At 45.1% G+C, this 23895-nt stretch overlaps 2 protein-coding genes across 2 annotated transcripts; both read right to left on the bottom strand.

The window, feature by feature from the left end:
- Positions 1-15340: 15340 nt before the first annotated feature.
- Positions 15341-22520, bottom strand: LOC148184229 (uncharacterized). Its single transcript, XM_088056553.1, is given in 3 exon segments — positions 15341-16612; positions 16614-17432; positions 22350-22520. Coding segments are annotated over 2 exon segments (1188 nt in total). The 5' UTR covers positions 16785-17432; positions 22350-22520; the 3' UTR covers positions 15341-15595.
- Positions 20617-22343, bottom strand: LOC148184230 (uncharacterized). The gene is given in 2 exon segments (XM_088056994.1): positions 20617-21674; positions 21677-22343. Coding segments are annotated over 2 exon segments (1725 nt in total).
- Positions 22521-23895: the final 1375 nt, after the last annotated feature.

Here is a 23895-nt window from a genome sequence, read left to right as displayed (position 1 = left end):
CCCTTATTTGTGTTTTTTCTCTTCCCCCACACCAACAAACCCCTTTTAATTTTATCGCTGAAAGAATATTTGGCATTAAAAACTAGGACAAATGCCGGGATTTTGGGAAACGAGATGGCCCCTTTAAGGGGCCCCCCGGGACAAAAACCCCTTTTGGGAGGTTTTTTAATTTTAAAGACTGAGTTTTGGAAATGCAGTGAACCATTTAATAGCAATTTTTTCTCGTTTACTTTCCCCTAAAAAGGGAGATTCCCAGCTTCTGTTTTTCAGTAACCCCGGTAAGAATCTTTTTTTAGTTTTTTAAATTTTGAAGCCCCCAAAAAAAGGGGTAAATGTTAGTGGGTTTACTCCCAAAGGGGTTGGGGGAAAGAAATAAAAGGGAAAAATGACTTTTTAAGTTGAAGATGCAAGGTTTTCAAATTTTTGAAGCAAATTTTTGCCCCCCGGCAAAAAAAATAAAAAGACAGAAAAAATTTAATTTTTTTTCTATAAATTTTTCCCTTCCCCCCTTTTAAATTTTAAAATACACCCCTTGGTTTTTTTTTCAAACAGGAAAAAGAAACCCGATTTGGTCAATGCCCCAATAGACATAATTTTAAATTTTTTTTTTTCAAAACCCACTCGGGTTAAAGTTTGGAAACTGGCATGTACTTACAGAAGGATAGTTTCCTGGGGTCCAGTGCATTTTTTGATTTGTGCACGTACCATTGGGTTGGGTTAGTGCATGCAAAAATTTTAAAGGGAAAAAATTCTTCAAGGGCCTAAATTTTCGGGCCCTTTCCCCCCCCCCCGGGATCCCGGGGCCAAACGTCCGGGAATTTGTCTCCCCAGCTTTCCCAAGGGATTTTCCTGCCCTTTTTCATGGTGCCCCAGGGGTCCTGCAAGCCCCCCCCCTTGGGGCCATCGTGACCCTCCCCGGGGCCTTTAGGGTCCCCCCTAAAGTGCAGACAGGGTTTGGGCTCCAAGCTTCCTTTGAAGGTGGGGGCAGGTGAATATTGGGCCCCCTTCTTCTTTCCCCCTGCCCCCCCTACTCTTTCAAAGCCTGCCCGGGGGACTCGGGGGGGCCCCCAAATTTCAGGGAGTCTGGAGCTGCCAGGGAAAACCATCCCCTCAAGGGGTTCCCCCCGGTCCAGGGGCAACCCTCAAAAAAATGAAAAACACAACGTGTAAAAACTGAACTTATTCACTTGACTACTTCTAAAAATCTACAATTTCCCAAATTTTCTAGAAACATGGGGTTAAAAATCTTTGCCTAAAAAAATTTAATACTTTTAACTGTTTAAAAATTGGGAAAACAAGGGGAAAAGGGCCCAAATTCTTGGGGGAAAACGTGGTGGGGAATCGTTTCAACAACCCGGGGTGTGCTAACTTCAAGGTGGGGGAACCCTCGCCCGTGCCTGGGGTGGGGACTTGGGCCCCCTGGGTTCCCCCCCCTAAGGTTCTGCCCGCCGGAGTCCCCGCGCTGGAGGTCCCGAGCTGTTTGGGGGTGGGGGGAGTCCCCCTGTCAAATTTCCCTCTTTTTTCCGCCGTCTTTGGTTTGGCCTCCCGGGCTTTAGAAACTGTAGCGAAGGTGCACCCCCACCCGGGCCAAAGGTTTTTTTCCTGGGGCACTGCCCTCAACTTCTTGGGGAAAAAGGGGGCGTTTTTGGATTGGGGCGGGGCCCTGCACGGCCCCCAAAGGGCTCTGGAGATTTTCCCCTGCAAAAAGGCCCAAAACAACAGGGGGTCCCCTGGAAAAAGCAAGGGGGAAGCGGAGGGGCCCGGGACCTGTGGGGCTGCCTTTTGGGCCCCGGGGGACAGAGACTCGGGGCCCGTTTGGGCTTTGGGGTGGGCCCCCGGGGAAAAGGGGTGCACAGCAGACCCCCGGCCCGCCTCTTCCTTTTTGCTTTCCATTTGGGGTCAGCCCCTGGGCCCCCATTCCCCACCAGGGAGCTCAGGCCCCTTCCCATTCTGCCGCAAGGGGGCCCAAAAATTGGCCCCCCCAAGGGGGCCCGAGAGGCCCCCCAAGGGCCCGCCCCAAACCCACCTGCCCGACCCCCCCCCCCCCGCCTCAACCTCTCCCCCGCGTCTCGAAATCTTTCCCCAAGGCCCCCTCCCATGGGCCATTCCCCATGAGGGCAAAGGGGGCAAAGAGGGGGGATTTCCCGGACGCCCACCAGATGACGCAGGGTCCCCTCTCCCCCCAGGTCAAAATCCCCCCGAATCCAGGAAGCATCCCCTGCCCCCGCTCGGGTTTGCTGGAAGGGTCCCAGGGGATTGGGGCCCAAAAGCAGCACACGTAAAGGGGTTGGGAGCAGCGGGGGAGGAGCCGTGAAACAGGGGCCCTGGTGCTCTGCCTGCCGCACAGAGGCTCTGGGCGTCTTTTTCTGCAAACAGGTTTTTGCCGGGGGTTTTGGGGCCAGCAAAAACTTTGGGCAGTTGCCAGCCCCCCGTGCCGTCCCCCCGAGGCTGGTGGGTGTCACAGAAAACACAGAAAAGCCCCGGGGGTGCAGAGAGCCCTGAGAGAAATTGGGTTTAGGCCAAGCTGTGAGCCACGGCGGCAAGGCATTGGGCCCGCAGAGCGGGGCCCCGAGCGCTGCGGCCCGGGCCCTTTCCTTGCACCCGTGCCACAATGAAAAGACTCCAGCAGCCCCCCGGGCAGGGCCCCTTGCCGAAACTCATGGCCCCAAACCCGGGGAAAAAGTTCCCTTCCCAAGGCCAACCGGGCAACCCCCTTGGCACGCTTTCCCAAGGGCCCTTTTTCCATCCCGCTCTCTTCCTTTTCCTTGCCCCCCCTTTTCTGGGGTGCCGTGTTTTTCTGCTGGCCTGTCTGTTTGGGGGAAAGGGGTGTGCCAATGATTTCTGCTCAATTTGAGGGAATTTTAAAGGGGGATTTGAATTTTGGGGGCCCCGCTGGGAAGAAGGGTATGCGTGCCCCCCATTGGGCCACTTCCCCCTAGGTTTTAAACCCCCAATTTAAAAGAACACCTCCTAAGGGGAAAGTCAAGGGCTTTTTTAGTGAGTTAATTTTAGGGTTCCAGAACCATCCATCTTTAGGGAATTCTGCTGGTTTGATTCTACTGACTTTTGAATGAGTTGCAAAACCTGAAAATGTTCTCCTTCCCGACTAGTAATTTCACAGTTTTAATGTGGGATATTTGATTGCTCAGTTTTTGGGTCCTCATGTAATTTCCAGCACAAAATTTTTAAAACCTTCCTGTTGTTTCCTTAAAAAAAAACCATTTGAAATCTTTTTTTTTCTGGGACTTTTTTTTTTCTTTTTTTTTTTTTATTTTTTTTTCCCCCTTTTTTTTTCCCCTTTTTAAATTTTTATTTTCTGCTGGGGTTTTTTTTTCCCCCCCTTTTCTCTCCCCCCTATGCTTTCCTGTCTTTTTGTAAATTTTTTCTTCTTTTTTTTCTTTTTTTTTTTTTTTGTTTTTTGGTTTTTTTGTTTTTTTTTGGTTTTTCCCCTTCTCCGGGGCAAAGCCCCAGGGGAAACTGAAACACCCGGGGGGCCCACTCCTGGCTGTCATTGAAGCCGGGAGTTTGACTTTTCTAGGGGATTTGGGTTTTTTACTCCCAGGCCCGGGGGCGGGGGTTTCCCCTCCATCGGGTTTTTATCAAATAAAGTTCGTGGGCTTTCGGGTTTGACGAGGGTGTTTTTTTGGGGATTTCCCCAAGCCTACGTTCCCCGGAAGCAGCAGAAAGGGTTTTTTCCCGTGCCTAAGGACAGCCCCGGAGCCGCCGGGTTGCAAAAGAGAAGCCGTTTCCTAAGCCCTCCCGATGATCATAACCAATTTTTAAATGAGAAAAATTTAGTTTTTCCCAGCTGCAACCGATGCACAAGCAATTTTTGATTGTTTTTTCGGGCCCCCTCCTGCTTCTTGGGCCTTTCCCTTTGGGACCCGGGGAAAAATGGCTCCGTTTCCCCCTCCCTCCCTGCTCGGGGGCGGAGCCCCGGGCCCGGGGCTTCAGGAGGCTTGGTCGGGGTTCCCCAGAGACAGCCGGCGCTCCCTTTTGGGGGCTGGGAGGGGGACCCCCCATCCTGCACTGTGCTAACAGAGACCCTTGCTGTGTTTGGGGAGCCCCGGGAACCAAAACCTACCCCGTCACTTTTGGGTTTCCCACAAAGGGGCGGCGAGGGGCCGGGGTTTTTGGGAGGGGTTTAAAAATTCCCGGGCACCAAGAGCTTAAAACCCGAAAACCCGGGAACCCGGCTTTTTGGACTCTGAACCCGGCTCACTTTCCCGGGTTCTCGGGAAAAAAAATTTAAAAAAAAAGAAAAAAACAACTGTGTTTTCCCCAAAACCACGTCAAATCACTCTTTGATTTAAACAGCCCACCCCCGACCTCAAAACGGGAGGCAAAGATCTACACCAGCTGGGCCCTTCAGAACTTCCCCACCCAGGCTATGCCCTTTTTTGGGGCCCCAGCTTCAAAAAGGGGGGGGAAATGCCCTTTCCAAAAACACCCCCCCAAAGGAAATCCCCACACACTTGGGACTTTTTTTCCGGGAAATCAATTTTTTAATGGATGATGTGAATTTAACACCGAACCCAATTTCCGGGTCCACAGAAAAAAAAAATTTCAAAGGGTTTTTTTCTCAAACAATCACTGGGGTTGGGAAAATTTTTTGGGTTGCTGGGAAGTTACTTTAGGCCTCAACACTGAGCAATCATATCCCCACAGTCAAAACCTTTTAAATTACTAGCTGGGGCCAAGGGAAAACATTTTCAGGATTTGAAACCATCTCAAAAGCTCAGTAAAAACTCAACCAGCAAAAATTTCCCTGAAAATGGCACTGTGTTCTGGAACCCCCAAATACTCACAAAAACAAACTTGATTTTTTCACTGGGAAGCTGTTCATTAAACCCCGGGGGTAAAATTTTTGGAAGGGGGCCATGTGCACGCAAATTCCTTCTTCCCACAGCGGGCACAATCAAATCCCCCCTTTGAATGGCCTAAAAGGGTTGAGCAGCATTTAAATTGCAAAAGGCCTCTTCCCCCACAAAACAGGGCCAAAGCGGGGCAACCCCGGCAGCCCCAGCCGGGTTTGGCAAGGAAAAGGGAGAGAGCGGGAAGGGCAAAAAGGGCTTGGAAGCTGTCCCAAGGGGGGTTTACGTTGGCCATTGGGAAAAAACTTGTCCCCAAAAGCGTGGGCCAAATGAGATACTGCAATGGCCTGAAAAAGGGGCTGCTGGAGTCTTTCTTGTGGCAGGGGTGCAAAGGAAAAGCCGGGCCGAAAGCCCCTGGGGCCCCCCCGGCCCTCCCTTGGCCATGCGGGGCCCCCCGTGGCTCAAAAGCTTGGACTAAACATTCCCCAACCTCTGCACCCAAAAGGCGTTCTTTTGTTTTCTGTGACATAAAACAGCCCGGGGCCCGGCCAGGGTGGCGGGGAAACTGCCCCCCAGCTGTTGTTTGCGCCCGGGAAGCCCGGGCAGACCTGCTTCCCAAGAGACGCCCAGAGCCTCTGTGCTGCGGCAAAGCACCCAGGGGCGGGCTCACGGGCTCCTCCCCGCCTGTTTCCCCGGGTTTACGTGCGCTGCTCTTGGGCCCCAATCCCCCGCCCCTTCCAGCAAACCCGAGCGGAGCCCCGGTTTGGCCTCTCCCCCGGTTCCGGAGATTTTGACCTGGAGGAGAGGGAACCCTGCCCCCAACCCGGGGGGCCCGGTCCGGGACATTTCCCTCCTCATTAAACGTGCCCCCTCATGGGAAATTTGGCCATGGGGGGGCCCTTTTGGGAGAATTTTTCAGAGAGGGTTTGGGGGAAAAAGGTGAGGGCGGGGGTGGGGGGTCAGCATTGGGAAAGGGGCGGGCCCTTTTTGGGGGGCCTCTCGGGCCCCCCTTTGGCCAATGCCCTGCGGCAGAATGGCTGAGCTCCGGGCTGGGGAAATTTGCGTGCCCAAGGGGCCCTGAGCCCCAGGGACAGCCCCCAAGCGGGAGGGGGCCCGAGCTCTGCCTGCGCAGCCTTTTCCCCCCGGGGCAGCCCAGCCCAACTGAGCCCGAGTCTCTGTCCCCGAGGCCAAAGGGCAGCCCCACAGGTGCCGGCCCCGCTCTGCCCTTCGGGCTTTTTCCACGGGGATCCCTGTGCTTGCCTTTGCAGGGGAATCTCCAAAACCCCTTTTTGGGGGCCGTGCAGGGCCCCGCCGCCACCCAAAAGACCTCGGTTTGTCCCACGAATTTGGATCGCTCCCTAAAGGGAAAAAAACCGGGTAAACCTTTATGGGGCTGCACCTTCCCCTAAAAGCTCTCGGGCCGAGGAGGCCAACCACCAAAAACGGGGCAAAAGAGGCACTGACAGGAGCCCTTCCCCCACCCCCCCCACAGCTTTTACCTCCAGCGGGGCCCCTCCGGCTGCAGAACCTTAGGGGGAAACTTTGACCGGGTGCCCAGCCCAGGAAACTGCGATGCCCCCCCACCTTAAAAAGGGTTTACCAAACACCCCTGTTTTTGGTCCGTTTCCCCACCCCCTTTTCCCCCCCAAGAATTTTACCTTCCCTTGGGGGGGGTTTTTTTTTTCATTTCTAAACATTTTGAAGAAATTGAATTTTTTTTAGGCTGAAAAATTTTTACCCCCTAGTTTTTCTAGTAACTTTGGGAATTGAAAGATTTTTAGAAGAAATTAAAAGTAAAATAAATTTTCCAGGGTTTTCAAACACGTTGCTGTGTCATTTTCTTATTTTTGCACCTGAAAACCTGGGGACCCCCTTGAAGTTTGGTTTTTGCTTTGGCAGCCCCAACTGCCTGCAAGGAGACCCCCCGAGTGCCCCAAAAGGCCCTTTGCAAAGAAACGGAGGGCAGGGGGGAAAGAAGAAGGTGGCCAAATTCACCTGCCCTCCCCCTTTCCCCAAAGGAAGCTTGGAGCCCAAACCCCTGTCGCACTTTGGGGGGGACCCAAAAAGGGCCCCGGCAGGAAACACGTTTGGCCCCGGGAAATTGGGGGGTTTTGCAGGGACTCGGGGCCCCTTTGAAAGGAGCAGGATCACCCCGGGAAACCCTTGGGAGAAAAACCCCAAAGGGGCCCGGCCCCCTTTGGGCCATCCAGGAAAAAGGCCAAATTCGGGCCCTTTTGGAAAAATTTTTTCCCCGAAAATTAGCATGAAATTTAACCCCACTAATGGAAACGTCCCACACCCCAAACTGTGCACGGGAACCCCGGGAAAATTTACCCCTTCTGAAATTTTACATCCCATTTTCCAAACTACCTCAAGCGGGGCCCCTAAAAAAATAATTTAAAATATGTCCCTAGGGTATTGCCCAAAAATCATTTATTTTTTTCTTTTAAAAACCCCCAAGGGCTGTATTTCAAAAAAAGGGGGAAAAGAAAAAATTTTAAGAAAAAAAAATTGTTTTTTAAACCTTGCCCTTAGTTTTTGGGGGCCCCCTTTGGAATTTTGGGCTTCAAATTTAAAGCCGGGCATTTTCCCACATACAAGTCAAAACCCTTCTATTTCATGCCCCCACCCCTTGGCAGTAACCCCTCACTAAATCATTTCCCCATTTTTTGGGCTGCTTAAAGTATAAAAGACTAAAACAAGATTCTTACCGGGCTTACAAAAAACAGAATTTGGGAATCCCCAAATTTTTGGGAAAAATGTATGAAAAAACCTCTTGTTTATAACGGGTCTCATTTGCATTTCCAAAAAAAACAGTTTTTAAATTTAAAGAACCTCAAAAAGGGGTTTGTGTCGGGACCCACCTAAAGACCATCTCTTTTCCAACACCCGGGCATGGGCCTATTTTTTAAAATTCCCAAATTTCTTTCACCCAAAACCCTTTAATTTGTTTTGTTGCAAGGAAAAAGAAATACACAAAAAAGGAAGTTGCTTAAAGTGCCACCATACACATTAAGCGGGGGAAACAGTCTCGGCAGAGACACAGAAGAAAATTTTTGCTAACAATTAAAACCTCAAGTTTATAAATTTAAACCCCCAAACGAAGCAGATATTAGTATCTGCTGTGATTTTTTTTCCAACAAAATTTTAAAAAGGGGATATCAATCAAGATATAACTTTTTCACGGGTTTAAAAGACTTTGCATAAATTTTAAATTTCCTTTTTAACTCTTTCTAAGCTTTTGGGGACTTCATAACAAAGGCCCCCTTCCTATTTTACTTTTGAAAAGAGAAAGGGATCGCTTAAAAGTCTTTTTTTAAAAGAAATGTGAACTGCTAAGGGTGTTTTTTTTTCTTTTCACAACATTTGAAAAATTTTTTGGCTTAAATTTTCTGAGCTAATTATTAAAACTGTTTTCAGTGGGGAGAAAATCCCTCAAAAGCACCTTCTGTTTTCATAAAAAAACGGTATTTTAAAAAAAAACTATCCCTTCTTTTCCCTTTTGTCGAAAACTAAATGGTCGTGCTGCCAAAAATTTTAAACTTATGGGGTTAGGGCATAAAATTTTTTTTTTACCTTTTCCCATTAGATCCATGAAACTTTTAAAAGCAAATCCCTTTCAAAACAATGAATGTTTAAATTTCCAAGTAATTGCTCAAAAAAACCTCCAGTATTACCCCGGGAAACTAGGGAAAAAGGAGCCCTCTTTTTAGTATTTTGGCAGTAAAGCAAAACACTCATCGCCCATTTACTGCCTCTTTTCCCGTTTTGTTTTCACAACCAGGGCTCAATTGTATAAAATGAAAGGAAAGCAATCTCACAATTTGGGGGCCCTTTACTACAAAAAGAAACCCACAACTTCCCCTTCAGTGTCTGCAGCTCCTAATTTTGGGAAATTTCCCCTTTCAGCACCCTGTGCGGGGTACGCGATTTGAGAAAAGGTTTGGGCCCGTCCAAAAATAAACACAGCTCCCGAAAACATTTGATTGGGGTGTTCAGAAAAATAAAAGACAATTTTGCCCGATTATTTAAAAAACATTCACTTAAAAAAAAAATCTCTCACTGTGCTTAAGCCCCATAAATACAAAAAATTTGCTTGGAATTTCAAACTTCACCAAACCCTACCGCTTTGGGGTTTCCCCAAAAAACCCTTCCTTTCTTTTTAGAAATAAAATGAAGAAAAGGGAATTTATAAATTTTAAAAATAAATTTCACTGATTGTCCTGGGGGGGGGTAAATCTGTGGGGAAACAAATTCCCCTTGGGTGCAGAGAACAGCAAATACCAAACCCTTTTTCCAATTCCCCTTTTCCCGCTTGGGGAAGGTGGGATTTTTTCTCACCCTTTTAAACAACTTCCCCTTTTTAAAAGACAATTTAAAGAAGTTTTGACAGGGACAACCCAATCCTACCAAGCAGGTTTACACCCCAAAATTTTAAGGGCTAAAACCTAAAAAAAAAAATATATATTTCCTTCAAACTCATCATCAAATTGTTTTTGGCAAGTTTATCTTTTCCAGATGTTAGGGCCCTCAAAAAACCCCGCCAGCCCCTCTTTTCTCCACAAAACCCAAAAGGGTGAAAAAAGAAAAATCCCTTGGGGTCAAGTAAAAAAAAAAGGGTGATTATTTCCACTTATTAAAACCGGCCAAAATAAGGGTCAAGGGTAAATTACCCTTTTAAATTTTAACCCCCAGTTAAAAAAAAAAGCAGCTACCAGCTGCTTCTTTTCTAACCCCGCACCATCCCCTCCTTTTTCCCGGGGCAAACACCAAACCTTCATTTCCCCATTCCTTTTTTTCCTCCTTTCCACAACCAAGTGGGACAACCCGGGCATGAGAAAAGGGGGGATGTGTTTAAAACATAGAAGTGTCTTTCCCTTGTTCCTTCCCGTATTTCCCCTTTACTTCAGCTGGGGCCCTTTCCCCATGGCCCACCCTTTGGGATAAAACCCGAAAGGGGTTCCCCCCCCAAAACCCCCCCTGGGAACCCATATTTCCCGTCTGGACAACAGGAATTTTACCTGTGTTGAACTATGAGCTTGTCCCCAAAGGGCCCTTTTATTCACTTTTTCCCCTCCCCAGAAACCCGGGAAAACGACTTATTAAGTTCAATTTTTGTTCCTCACTCTGCAAGACCTTGACAAAATTGGATTGGGGAAACAGGGAAAAAATGGACCCAATTTTTTTTGGCACAAAACTTCCTTTAAAAAAACACTTCCCGCCCAAAAAACTCACCATCCCTTTAAAAAACCCCCCAAAATCTCGTAATCCAAACTGCCCTTTAAAAAAAAGCTATGAAGCAGGCAAATTTTTGGCAATTACTTCAGTAGGGCCATGTTTAAGAAAAAGGGTTGTGAAATAACTTGAGAAGAAGAATTTTTGACAGAAATAATGTGATTTTTGACAAAAATCACATTCCCTCCATCTTAATATTTCTCCAACAAGGGTTTTTAAACCCTTTCCCCTTTTAAAATTTAAATTTTCCCCGTGATGTTACAAGCTCGGGGGCCAAGGGCTTTATTTGCCCGGTGTCCGCCAAAATTTTTTAAAGAGCCCTGTTCAAAAACTGAAAAAACACAAAATTTTTAAAAAAATGACATGTTCCTTGGTATGCTGGGCAATGACAGAAGCTCTTTTCCATTCCCTTTTTGAGACAAAGAAACCCTACATTTTCTCCACTTTAGAAAAAAATCAACAACTAGAGTGTAGGTTGAGTTTATCTCAATAGGTTTACCTGGGCCCAATTCTATGGGGCTTGCTAAGGGGAGCCCCCAAGTTTTGCTTTCTAACACACTGCACCTCCACGGCTACAATTTCAGGCTCCCTAAAGAAAATAAAAATTTTTTTTCCAAAATAAGTACATTTCTTTCTGAATCAATTGAAATGTGCTTTTTATCGGCCTTTTTCCCCAATTTTACTTTTTTTTTAATTTAAAATCAAAAGAAAACCTTCTGGGGGGTTTCTAACCCCTGCTTTTTCACAAATTTAACCATAGGGATTAAAAAATTTCCTTGAAAGAAACAAAGGTTGGCCAAAAGAAAAATTCTGAATGGGTGCAGTAAGAAAGGGAAAGGGTTTAAGTTTTATTTTTTAATTTCACTTTGCTTTTTTCTCTTAAACCCACTGAAAAGATATCAAACCCCAAAAACATTTTCCTTTGCAAAGAAAACACACAACAACTTCATTTTTTTACACAAAATAAGGGATAGCTAAAAAAATTTAGCAAAAAAGTCAGAACCAAAATGCATCAGCAATGTTAAAAAAAGGTAGGGCACCAATGAAAAACTCAAACTCCATTCTATAAAGGAGGGGGGGAATTTCATCTTTAAAAATCTTTAGCTTTTCAATGCAGAGACAATGGCAGTCGAAAAGTTTCAAAAGCACCTCTGCTAGCAAAATTCACTCTTTTTTTTTCACTTCCCAAAAACCCTTATTAAGAGCGAGACCCATAACTTCACTACCCGGAAAACAGCTATTCCTCTGTAAAGGGGGAAGCCCCTACATTCTCAGCTTTTCTTATTCCAAAAAAAAACTTACACCCCCACATTTAATTTTTTTCCACCCCGAGGAGTTTTGGTTGGTTTTTTTTTTTTTTTTTTTTTTTTCTGGTTTTTTTTTCCCCAAAACCCCCCTCAGGCCTTGTGGGCCCCCTAAAGGGAAAACCGGGTCCGCTCCTGACAGGGCTGTAAAGGGAAACCACCTTCCCAGGGGGGCCCTCCCTCACCCCCCAAAACCCAAAAATAAAGCACCCCAGAATGCCCATTAAACACAGGGAACGGTTTTTTCAGTTTTCCTAGAGCATTTTAAGGAGAATCTTTTCTGAGTTCCTCAAAGCTAGAAGGTTCCTCAACGGTAAAAGGCAGAAAGCATGAAAAAGGGGTTTTAAAAAAAACGGCTGGAAATCACTAGGTTTCAGTAAAAAATAAGTTTGGGGGAAATAGACAGAGACAAACAAGAAAGATTTCCCCTTGCCTAGCAAGGCCACTAGAAAAAATTGTGGATGCTTTTCTTTGTTGTAGTAATTCTAAAAAGGGAGAAAAGGGAAATACCCAAACAGCATTGGAATGAAACTTGCAAAAAAAAGGGTTTTGATTTCTGAAATGTGTGCAGGTGTGTATTCTGAGGCTTTAAATAAGTGAGTTATATTTATAAAGCCTGATTTTTTTTTATAAAATCTGAAGAAACAGGGAAGGCAGAAAATGACAATTCACTTTAAAAAACTCCCCAAAACACTGAATGTATTTTATGCAGTGTTTTTTTTCCCAAGTAATTTAACCAATAAAATTTTAAAATTGCTATCTATTATCCATCTCCTGCACATTTAAATGACTGCTATATAGTTAGAAGTCGGGAGGATTCTATGGAATTTTTTATACATGGCTTAAAAATCTTCTTATTTAAAACCCCAACAATTTTTCCGTTTTCAGTCTGAACTTAGGCTCGTGGAAGTCTTTTGGCAGTGCTGCCTCTTGCAGCTCACAGTATCTACTTTAATAAAAGATGAGAATTGTTTTGCTTGCCCCCTTTTTTCTTGATATGCTACAAACAATCCCTTTTTCTTCCCCTCTTTTTCTTTTCATGAATTTAAAAATCTTGTTCTTGCTTTTGATTACTTCTAAATATTCTTTCTGTATTTGACCCATTATATTCACATTTGTGAATTTTGATTAATTAACTTTGTTTGAGAGGAATAGTTTTATTCTATTGGTAGTTTTTTTCTGATTATGCTAGCTAGTGTCATTTCCAGACCGAAACATTCCCCAGCACATGTTTGATTTTCCCCGTAGTAACAAGTTTAAAATTCAATATATAAAATTCTTACTCATTTTCTAGTAGCTAAGGTTTTAATGAGAGGGGGACAGATGATTTTCCCCAAGAAGTTTCTTAACTTAAACTTCCAAAAAAACTTTAATGATATTATTTAATCTGTCTCTTCACTTTGCACTGAGCTCCTGGTCCAGATCCAAAAGACCAAATGACATTTTTTGACCTGGAATTTCATTGATTCGTTTCTGTTTTTTTTTTAATTCATTAAAAAGAATGTGACTTTATTCTATTTCTTTCATTTTGAAAACAGTGCAGTGAGTTGGGCAAAGGGCACAAAGTTTTCGGGGTGTGCTGTTGTGATTAAAGGAGGATGTTTTTCTTTCTTTTTAGTGAACAACGAGGGAGTACTGAAACATTTGGGAAGAGGAAGCCCTTTCCTGATAAATGGAGTTGACTGCGCGTAAAACAGCACGGACTTTCGGAAAGGTAAGATGTCCCGGTTTTCCCTCTTACCAAATTTTCGCAATCTCATCCAGAAACACAGGAATAAATCTTTAGTTCCCTTCCCCCAAACCCCCCGTCACCAAAAAGCTTTCTGGATGAAAGGTGTTAGCCTTTGCCGTTTATTGATTCTTTAATGTAGGATTAACTTGCTTCAAGGGCACTATAAAAAAATATTGCAAAAATGCTGCCATATCAATATTATTTATTTTTATCGATTAGTTTCACTTTTAAATTTGGGACTGAATTAATGGATGTGAATAACCTTCTTTGATTAACGAAGCTAAAATTGGTTTAACATCCTCACCCCTACAGAATTTTTTTTATTACAATTAAAATTATTTTTTTTACAATCTGCTTTTTTTTCATAATTGGCTTTTACCGGTCCTCATGGAACCCCGAGTACAAAATAAGCTATTTATAAATGTTATTATTTAAAGCATTAACAAAAACATCCTTTTTCTAAGTCCCTATTAAAACACTGAATTAGTAGGTGAATTTGACCCAAAATTAATGCCCTTTTAGAAGGTGAAAAATTTTAGAAGATGAATTTCAGATGCTGTTTTTTGGATGTTTTGGCAATTCTGTATGGTCTTATTTTATTCAATAATCATTAGTTTTTGGAGGGGATCAGAAAAGGGGGGTGGGGTTACCTTCATGAAAATTTGTTCTGACACATGGTCCAAATGTCATGTGGGGGGTTTCTTTCCTATTCCTTTTCTGCACAAAAAATTCCATCACGATTTATTTTGCATTTGATTTCTATCCAACTGTATTTTTGTAAAAAAATACATTTTCCCTTCCTCTGGTAAATATAATTTTGGGCCCCTTTTTTTTCTTTTCTGAGCCTTCCCACACACAAAAACCCTGGGGGGAGGTGAAACGCTATCTCTCCCGATGGCCTCAGCACCCAAAAATTATGAGAGTCATGGTGTTATGAAAGCATCAAGAGAGTGTATGGTAAAAAATTTTTTTAATTACAGAAGCAAGCAATAAGCAAAAAATCACGCTGGGGAGCAGGGGGGTCTCTGCTCCCTTTTGGGTCCGCTCTCCGATTTTCCTGTCTTCTTTTTTAAGTGGTCCGCTTCGGGTTTGTGTCCTTTCTGGGTGTCCTTCTTGTGCCTTAAGTGCCACCATACACATTAAGCTGTGGCACAGTCTCGTGCAGAGACACAGAAGAAATTTTGCTAACAATTACACCTTCAAGTTTATGATTTAAACCACCACGAAGCAGATATTAATATCTGCTGTGGATGTTCTTCCAACTGAATTGCAAAGGTGATATCAATCAAGATATAACTTTTCACGGGATTAAGACTTTGCATAAATATTAATCCTTTTATTCTGTCTAGAGCTATGAGGAACTTCATAACATAGGCCACTTCCTATTTTACATTGTAAGAGCCATGATCTGCTTATAGTGCGTTTTTATAATGAAATGTGCACTGCTAATGTGATTTTTTTCTTTTGCACAACACTTGAAAAATATTAGCTTCAATTTCTGAGCTAATTATTAAAATCTGCTTTCATTGAGAGAAAATGCTCAAAAGCACCTTCTGTTTTCATAGAAATAACTGTATTTTAAATAGGAACTATTCTATTTTTTTGTCGAAAACTGAATGGTCGTGCTGCACAATAATTTACATTATGTGGTATGCATGAATTATTTTTTTACCATTTCATTAGATCTCTATGCACTTTTCTGAAGCAAATGCCATTCATAAGCAATGAATGTTTGAATCAAGTAATTGCTCAGAAAACCTCCAGTATTATCCTGAACTAGGGAAGAGGAGTCGTCTTTTTAGTACTGGCATGTCAGCAAAACAGCTCATCGCCCATTTACTGCCTCATTCCGTTGTGTTTCACAACCATGCTCAATCTGTATAAAACGAAGAAAAGCAATCTCACTATGGGGGCCTTGACTACAAAAAGAAACCCACATCTTCTCTTCAGTGTCTGCAGCTCCTAATGTGGAATTTCCTGTACAGCACACGCTACCCGGTACGCGATTTGAGAAAAGTGGACCAGTCCAAAAATAAACACAGCTACAGAATACATTTGATTGCTGTTCAGAAAAATAAATGACAATTAGCTGATTATAAAAATCATTCATCTTAAAAAAAAAGTCTCTCACTGTGCTTAAGCCCCATAAATATCTAAAATTTGTCTGGATGCAAACTTCACCATCCGTACCACTTGTTTTGCACAATAACTGTCGGGATTTACCGGAGCCGCGGAAGACAAGCCTCATGCTCTCATGGTCAGCAAGTCTCAGTTTATTGGAGTTTACAATATACAATATATAATGCTCATAATCAGCTCATACATATTGCAAAAGCTAAGCTCATGATTGGTCCACTAACATTGACGCACGTTGTTCTTCGTTAGCCTTGAAGTTACTAGTTACCTATCTTTCTGCTGCAGATCCACATACTTGGCAGTTTCACATCCTGATAGTTGTTTCAGTTTGTCCTTAAGGGCGTTCTGTCCTTGAGGCCTTATACTTTAACTAATCAGACCATATAATGTCCTTTTTGTCTTAGCCATTCTTCAGACAAACTCTCTACACTTCCCCCGTTTTCTTTTAAGGCCATCATTGCCACTTGGTGTTTTTCAAACATCGACGTTACCATTCGTTGCAAACATTGCATTAAACAGGGTAAGATAATCATGATGGCTAGGATTGCAAGGAGAATAACTAACCCCATTTGCACCAGATTCTTCAACCACCCAGTAATGCCTAGGGACTGTAACCATCCATCTATTCCCCATCCTTCTTCTACCCTCAAGTGTGTAGTTAACTCTTGTAACTTTCTGATTTGTGCATGTATGGAAACAGAATGATCTGATAAATTCATACAGCACATCCCTTCAAATTCATCACAACCATGTCCTTGCGCTAATAACAAAAAATCAATAGCAGCTCTATTCTGAAGCGTAGCGTGCCTGATTGAGTCTACATCTAGCAAAAGGTCAGACAAAGCCTGCGATGTGGCGTTAGTTTGTCTAGCAAGCCAACATCCCATTTTCCTCACTGTACTCAAGGCTTGTGCGGTCCCAATGCCAGGGACAAGGGACCCAAAAATTGTTTGCACTGGGCTCCAAAAGTCTGCTTTATCATCACAATCTTTGGCAAAGGCGTGGACAAACCTTTTCTCTCTATGCTTTTGGTATCGGTGCAGGATCATTGATGTGTTAGGTGTTAAGAGAGTCAATCGGCCTAGTGTGCATGGTACTGAGTCATTTCTATAGATCGACAGAGATGAGTTAACACTTATGGGTAAAGATCTATTGTATCCCACTCCTCGAAAAACACTCGTCCAATTAAACTTCAAACAAGCATCTGCTAATATGGATCCTAAAATCTCAAGCTCTTGCGGCTCAATAGCTAGTGAAGGAAAATGGGGCATAATTTGATCCCACTGATCTACATAGCTCTGGGGATTAGTAGAGTTACAAAGGTATGCTGCTGATGGACAAGGCCAATTATCTAACGGAAGGCCTACAAGGCAGGTGGAAAAGGGGTTTGCCTGGAGAGCTAAGAGCTAAACATACTGCTTCTTGACCAGTTTTGTTAGCTAGCGTAACCCAAACATTTTCTTTGGGTTGTGATGGTACATAAACACAACTGGTCAACAGTAGTATCACAAGCACGAGTAAAAGCCATATCATAATGCTCTGTTGTTTAAGGGATTGCCTCATTTGATCAGCGGCAGTTTTGATGGGGCCCGGAACGTCGATCGAAAACGACGGCAGGTACGTTCCCAGCGATCTGGAGGCACTTGCCAATTTCTCGGAATTCGGACATCTTTTCCACAAACAGTATCAAGTATTACGGAATTACTATCTGCGATGATACGATCTACTGTGTGCCTCACTTCCCAAACTAACTCCCTGAGATGTAGATCTTCCCTGTTCTCAATTCTTTGAACTGCGGTGCCAAATGGTTCTCCCACTAAATCAACTAATGCTCTGAGGGGAAGCCCTTTGCCACTCAAAAGAGCAAACAAGGCACCAATACCCTCGTCCAAGCGCACGCTGTGACAACCAAAATGTTTGATCACACCCGCCACACTTAAGTTTAACCCACGCACTGTGTTCAACTGAGTAACAATGAAAGCAATGCCTGGGGAGATAGCGTAAATAATGATTGTTCAAAGCTGGGAGCACAGAGTCCTCTATTTCGCATTCCGACTCAAACAGAATCCGGGTGCCAAATCTTTCCTCAATCCGTAGTAGGAGAGGTGAGATGGCCTTCTGAAGTCGGAGCGACCTTCGCCTGTCTGGGCTGCTCACCGGGCTCATCAGGTATAGCAGCACGCGTCCACCTTCCGGGTATCCACTGTGGACCTGTAGGGGTGGAAACACACACATAGCCCCGTCCCCAATAAAGGACTTGAGCGGGATTCTGCCAGATGCCAGTCTTGGGGTCCCTATATTTGACAAATATAGGGGGCGAGGGCAATGGATCTCTTTGAAAGTGTACAATAACGGGGGGCACGTCTCTATCCCCAAACAGACATAAATGGTTTAAAACAGACTTCTTAGCAGTCTCTCCGCGGGGCTTTTGATGTCTGTGTATTTTTCTAAATAGCGCTTCAAGGTTCCATTGGCCCTTTCTACGACTGCTTGCCCTGTAGAGACATGTGGAATGCCTTTGGTGTGTTTGATACTCCAAAAGTCCATCAACTTTCTAAATCTCTGACTACAATATGCTGATCCATTATCTGTCTTTATGTTTCTGGGAATGCCCATTATAGCAATACAACTATTTAGATGTTTCTCAACATGCTTAGCTTGCTCTCCGGACTGAGCCGTAGCCCAAATATAATGACTATAGGTGTCAACAGTAACATGAACATATTTTAGCTTGCCGAATGATGGTACATGAGTAACATCCATCTGCCACAGTTCATTGGGCAGCAATCCCTTTGGATTGACTCCCATGCTAAGTCCCATTCCTTGATTATGGTGACTGCAAACAGGGCAAGTCTTCACAATGGCTCGTGCTTCGCTGAGTGGTAACTGGAACTCACGGGCCAGTCCTTTTGCATTTTGATGGAAAATGTTATGACTTTCTTTTGCTGCTATGGTACGTGGAAGAATGTTTTGCTGCTGCACCATTACTAATCTATCGGCTCTGGCATTCCCTTCTCCAAGACCTTCTTCCCATTTATGGCTACGAACGTGGATGATAGAATAAGGATACTTTCGGGCTTGTAAAGTTCGTTGCAATTGCATAAACAGTTCAGCCAATCGAGGGTTGGTGACTTCTTTAACACTTGCATCCTCAATTCTTGATGCCACTCCGACGACATACATGGAATCAGAAACTACATTGACAGGCTCTTGGAATGTCTGAAATGCCCATATGACAGCTAAAAGTTCTAGGGTTTGTAAATTATCACGCAAGGTTGCTAGAATGATGTGGTGATACCATTGGCCGCTTCTGTTCCAAGTAACTGCAGCTTTCCTGGAGCGTTTTCCTGCATCTGTGAAAACTGTAACTGCATCTTGGATGGGTTGATTTTCTCTTAATGGTCTGGTAATCCATTGCCACTCTCCAAGCCAATGCAGAACCTTGGGAGCTAAGGGTCCTGTGGTGACACAACTGGGAGCTTGCAAAAGCGCCTCCATAAGGTCTGCTGAATTAAGGAGAAACCAGTCAAGAGTTGCTTTTTCCATGGGTAACTGAATAATTGCGGGTTCTCTTCCACTCAGTTCAATCGTGCGCAGTCTGCCTTTAATGATTAAGGCCGCAAGCCGTTCGATTTTTTGGGTTATTGTTTTTCTTTGTTGCAACTGAGGGCTAAGCCATTCCAAAACCCTTGTCTCCCCCGTTTTCTTTAACTGAGTTATGGCTCCCATGAGGTGATCTTTACTATTCCAGATAGTGAGGCTGACTGGATGAGCTGGGTCGTAACGGCTGACGAATCCAGTGGAGATACACCACGATATGTCTTGCAGGGCGGCGAGCTGGGATGTCATTAATGTTACTGGGGCGCAAGGATCCGTGCCCTTTAGCAATGGTCGCAAGGTATCTAATAACGTGTTAGGAATGCCGACAATCGGTTTGAGCCATTGAAGATCACCTAATAACTTCTGCGCCTCGTGAAGAGTGGTTGGTACATCTTGGATAGTAAGCTTTTGCGGCCTTACTTGCCTTTCGGTAATAGTCCAGCCTAGGTAATTCCATGGTGGCTGCATCTGAAGTTTTTCTTCGGAGACTTTGAGACCATATTTCTGCAGCAGAGTTATAACAGCACGCACCTGCTCTGTCGTAAATGGAGACTTCTGAGCAAACAGTATATCATCCATGTAATGATAAATGATAGTGTCTGGCATCGCTCGTCTAACAGGTTGTAGTGCTGTATCAACATACAACTGACACAAAGTGGGCGAATTTCGCGTGCCCTGGGGCAGTGTCGTCCATTCGAACCGCTTGTCTGGTTCTCCTCTATTTAAGGAGGGTAAAGTGAATGCAAATCTTTTCGTATCCTGGGGATGTAATGGTATTGTGAAAAAACAGTCTTTCAAATCTACAATAAGGATGAGCCAATCTTGAGGTAGCATGGCCGGGTTGGGGAGGCCAGGTTGCAAGGCCCCCATGGGTTCCATTTGCTGATTAACCGCACGCAGATCTTGTAGGAGGCGATAATTGCCTGACTTCTTCTTGATGACAAAAACAGGCGTGTTCCAGGGACTTGTGGAAGGTTTGAGATGTTTTAGTTGCAATTGTTCTGCCACTAAGCGATGCGCTTGTTCAAGATTTTCCCTTTTTAAGGGCCATTGCTTAACTACCACAGGTGTATCGGAAATCCATGTCAATGGTAGAGGGAATGTCCAAGCAATGGCCGTCATGATAAAGGGGAGTCTGTGAGTACGTATCCCAATTGCGACAAAACATCTCTTCCAATAATGCAGTCAACCTCCGGTGGGAGCGGGGTAAGTGAAAAAATAGCCGTTGCTTGTTTTCCTTCGATTTCTGCGGTGATCAAAGGGGAACGTTTAGCAAGTCGGATTCCTCCTATACCGGAGACTGTAGTGCTTGCTGATAAAAGAGGCCACATTCTAGGATATTTACCAGTGTCAATGATACAAGTATCTGCTCCGGTATCTAGCAAGGCCTTTTCAAGGGTAACGGTTTGCCCTTGATAACGGAGATGGCATGCTTTCTTTGGTCGCGTGGCAAGGTCAATAACAGGCAGAGCAATGTCCCCTGAGGAACCAAGGCATTTTGTCCGACGTGGCTCAGTAGATCGAGGTGGTATACCAGCGGTCAAGTGTGGTAGGGGTACAAACTGCGCAATTCTTTGTCCTTTTGGAATGGTAAGTGGGGGAAACTGGGTACTAACGATGATAAAGAGTTCTCCTTCAGTATCAGCATCAACTACCCCTGGCTCGATGGAAAGACCTAAAACAGAACCTGAGGAGCGGCCTAATATCAGTCCTCCAGTTGGTTGTCCATTAACAATCAATGGTCCATAGATACCAGTAGGAATAGTATGTGGACCATTATTGTAGAGTGTGGTGTCTACTGCTGCCGCCAGGTCCAATCCGAGGCTGCCTGAGGTTGCTGGCAGAAGTTGACCGCTTGGCTGTTGGAGGCAGGAGCTACTTGTGTCTCCGCGCGGCCCGTTTTCGCGCTGGCTCTCGAGTTTCCCGGCCCCCGGCGGCAGGCGTTGTTATGAGTGCTGGATTGACATTTTCCGCACCACACTCCCGACACATTGCATTCGCGGCGGATGTATCCCATCCGTCCACATCTGAAGCATTTCATTCTTCCTCCTGCACCGGGGCGCCGCTGCAGTGTCGCCGCTTGGAGGGGTGCAAGGGCAGCTAAAACCTGACTCTGGGCTGCTAGAGTTTGTTCTTTAAAGGCCTGTGCCTGGTGCTGCAGTCCTTCTCCTATTTTTTGCAGAGCTTCTACCATAAACACCTGAGTGCCACTTGGCATAGCTGCAGCCTTATCTAACAAATCTTGGACATTCCAATTTCCTGGTGCTGTGGCTATTAAAGATCGAGTTGTAGCATTTCCATTCTGTAATATACACTGTTTAACTAACGCGTCTTGCATATGCTCAGCTATACCTGCCTTGGCCAGGGCTTCAATAATTTTGTCCACATAGGAGCCAAGGGCTTCATCTCTACCTTGCTTAATCCCCATATACATGGGGATACCCCCGGGTGCCCTGATCTTATCCATAGCTCTTTTTGCAACTGCCATAGCTTCTCTCAGTTTCTCTCCCCCCAAGGCCGCCTGTTGCTCTAAGCGAATATGGGCTCCATTGCCCATAAGTTCATCTACAGTGAGCCCTGCGAGGGGATCACCAGCGGGGCGAGGAAGTGCAGCACTTGCAGCTGCCTCCTCCCTCCATCGAGTCTCAAACATAAGTCTCTGATGAGGGGTATATATGAGATGAGCCATGCCTCTAATGTCAGCGGGCAGCAGGACGGCTGAATTAAATAGATACTCAATCATCTGTTTCGCAGGCTCACTCGTGACTCCAAATTGTGCCACCGTTGATCGTAATTGAGACAAAAGTTTCCAATCGAGCTGCATAACTTCAGCTCGCTGCCCCCCCCCCGCAAAGGGTGAAATATCACAGGGAAAGCAAGTGGGGAGGCTATTTGCTCCTGAGCTGCTGCCGCCAATTCCGTATCTCCCTCTTGCAGACCCTGCCGTGCAAGCGCCGCCCATGCCTCACGCCTGCCTAGTGCCATAGCCTCCGCGAGATCTGATAAGGCCCCGGGGAACGGCTCCGTGGCTGCAGCGTTAGATAATGCACCCGGAGGAGGCGGCGGCGGGAGCGGCGGCGGGAGCGGCGGGTGATCCGAGGGGACAGGGGGTGCAGAGGGAGTCGCAGACTCCCTAGAATCTGGCGGGGGCAGATCTACAGAAGCAAATATCGGTGGATTCGGAGCTGAAGGGTCGATATAAGCCTTATTGCGATCTTGCGCCACGCGGGCATTATCGGCAGCTCGCTTTTCTGCCTGACACATGAGTAACTCATTCTGCACAATCATCCATAATTTGCTCATCTTTTTTGCTACTTTGTCATCTTCTAAAACTAAGTCCCAGAGGCGATCGCCATACCTACGCCACTCATGTAGTTCGTGGACTGAGTGAGGGTTAGTGAAAAACCCATAGGAAACAGCATGGGTTAACAGGAGAGGTAAATCTTTCTCTAAATCTAAACCCTTAATGTCCCGATTCTTCAAGAAGGCGGTGAAAAGATCATACGCCGCTTGCCTGTCCATACTCACCGGTACCGTTGCAACCCCCCAGGCGTCGGCAGCGCGTAGCGGCAGAGCCCACCGATGTGGCACTCAGGGCGACAAAGCACCGTCCAAGGGACCCGCCCCCAACGCAGCTCTGAGGAGGGAAGGGAAAGGCTGTTCGGGCGCCAGATGTCGGGATTTACCGGAGCCGCGGAAGACAAGCCTCATGCTCTCATGGTCAGCAAGTCTCAGTTTATTGGAGTTTACAATATACAATATATAATGCTCATAATCAGCTCATACATATTGCAAAAGCTAAGCTCATGATTGGTCCACTAACATTGACGCACGTTGTTCTTCGTTAGCCTTGAAGTTACTAGTTACCTATCTTTCTGCTGCAGATCCACATACTTGGCAGTTTCACATCCTGATAGTTGTTTCAGTTTGTCCTTAAGGGCGTTCTGTCCTTGAGGCCTTATACTTTAACTAATCAGACCATATAATGTCCTTTTTGTCTTAGCCATTCTTCAGACAAACTCTCTACAAATAACCAGTTCCTGCTTCAGAGTAACTGAAGAAATGGCAATCATGATTTTAGATAAATACACTGATTGTCATGGGGCTGTAAATCTGTGGGGAGACAAAGTTCTCTTGCTGCAGAGAACAGCAAATACCACCTGTGTTTCCAATTACACTTGTCTGCTTGGGCAAGGTGGGATTTTTCTCACCCTTCAAAGCTACTCCTTTAGGAGAAACAATGAAAGAAGTTATGACTGGCACACTAATCCTACCAAGCAGGTTTACACCAAATTTAAGGACTAACACCTAAAATATATATATATATTCCTTCATCTCATCATCAAATTGTTGTGGCAAGTTGATCTTGTCCAGATGTGAGGACCCCACACCCAGCCAGCCACTCTCTCTCCACAACACAACAGGCTGAAAAGATGAAAAAGCCCTTGAGTCAAGATAAAGACAGGGTGATTATTTTCCACTTATTATCACAGGCAAAACAGATCTAAGGATAAATCAGTTTAATGTAACACCAGTTAAAAATAAAGATGGATGATGAGGAAAACAATTAAAAGAAAAAGGTTAAAATAACTTCCCCAGCCACCATCCCTTCTTTCCAGGGCAAACACCAATCCTTCATTCTCTATTCCTTTTCCTCCGTCTCCCACAACCGAGTGGCACACAGGGCATGAGGAATGGGGGGATGTGTTTAATCAAAGAAGTGTCTTTCCTCTTGTTCCTTCCTCGTATTTCCCCTTTACTTCAGCATGGGTCTTCCTCATGGGCCGCAGCCCTTCGGGATAAACCAGGAATGGGTCCCTCCAAAGGCTAACCTGATATTTCCTGTCTGACAGACAGGAGACAGGATTTCACCTGTGTTGAAGCTATGAGCTTGTCTCAAGCCATTTCATTCACTTTATCCCGTCCTAGAAACGGTACACGAGCTTATTAAGTTCAAGTTTAGTTCCTCAAATCTGCAAGACCTTGACAACATTGGATTGGAAGCAGAAATAATGGACTAATTATTTTGGCACATACTTCCTGAAAGACACTTCTGCAAAGTAGCTCACCACCT

The sequence above is a fragment of the Pseudopodoces humilis genome, chromosome 6 (assembly GCF_049639895.1).
Source record: "Pseudopodoces humilis isolate 2021_Gansu_Grassland_sample_001 chromosome 6, ASM4963989v1, whole genome shotgun sequence".
In the NCBI taxonomy this organism is placed as follows: Eukaryota; Metazoa; Chordata; class Aves; order Passeriformes; family Paridae; genus Pseudopodoces; species Pseudopodoces humilis.
This window is presented reverse-complemented; position numbering and strand designations above follow the sequence as displayed.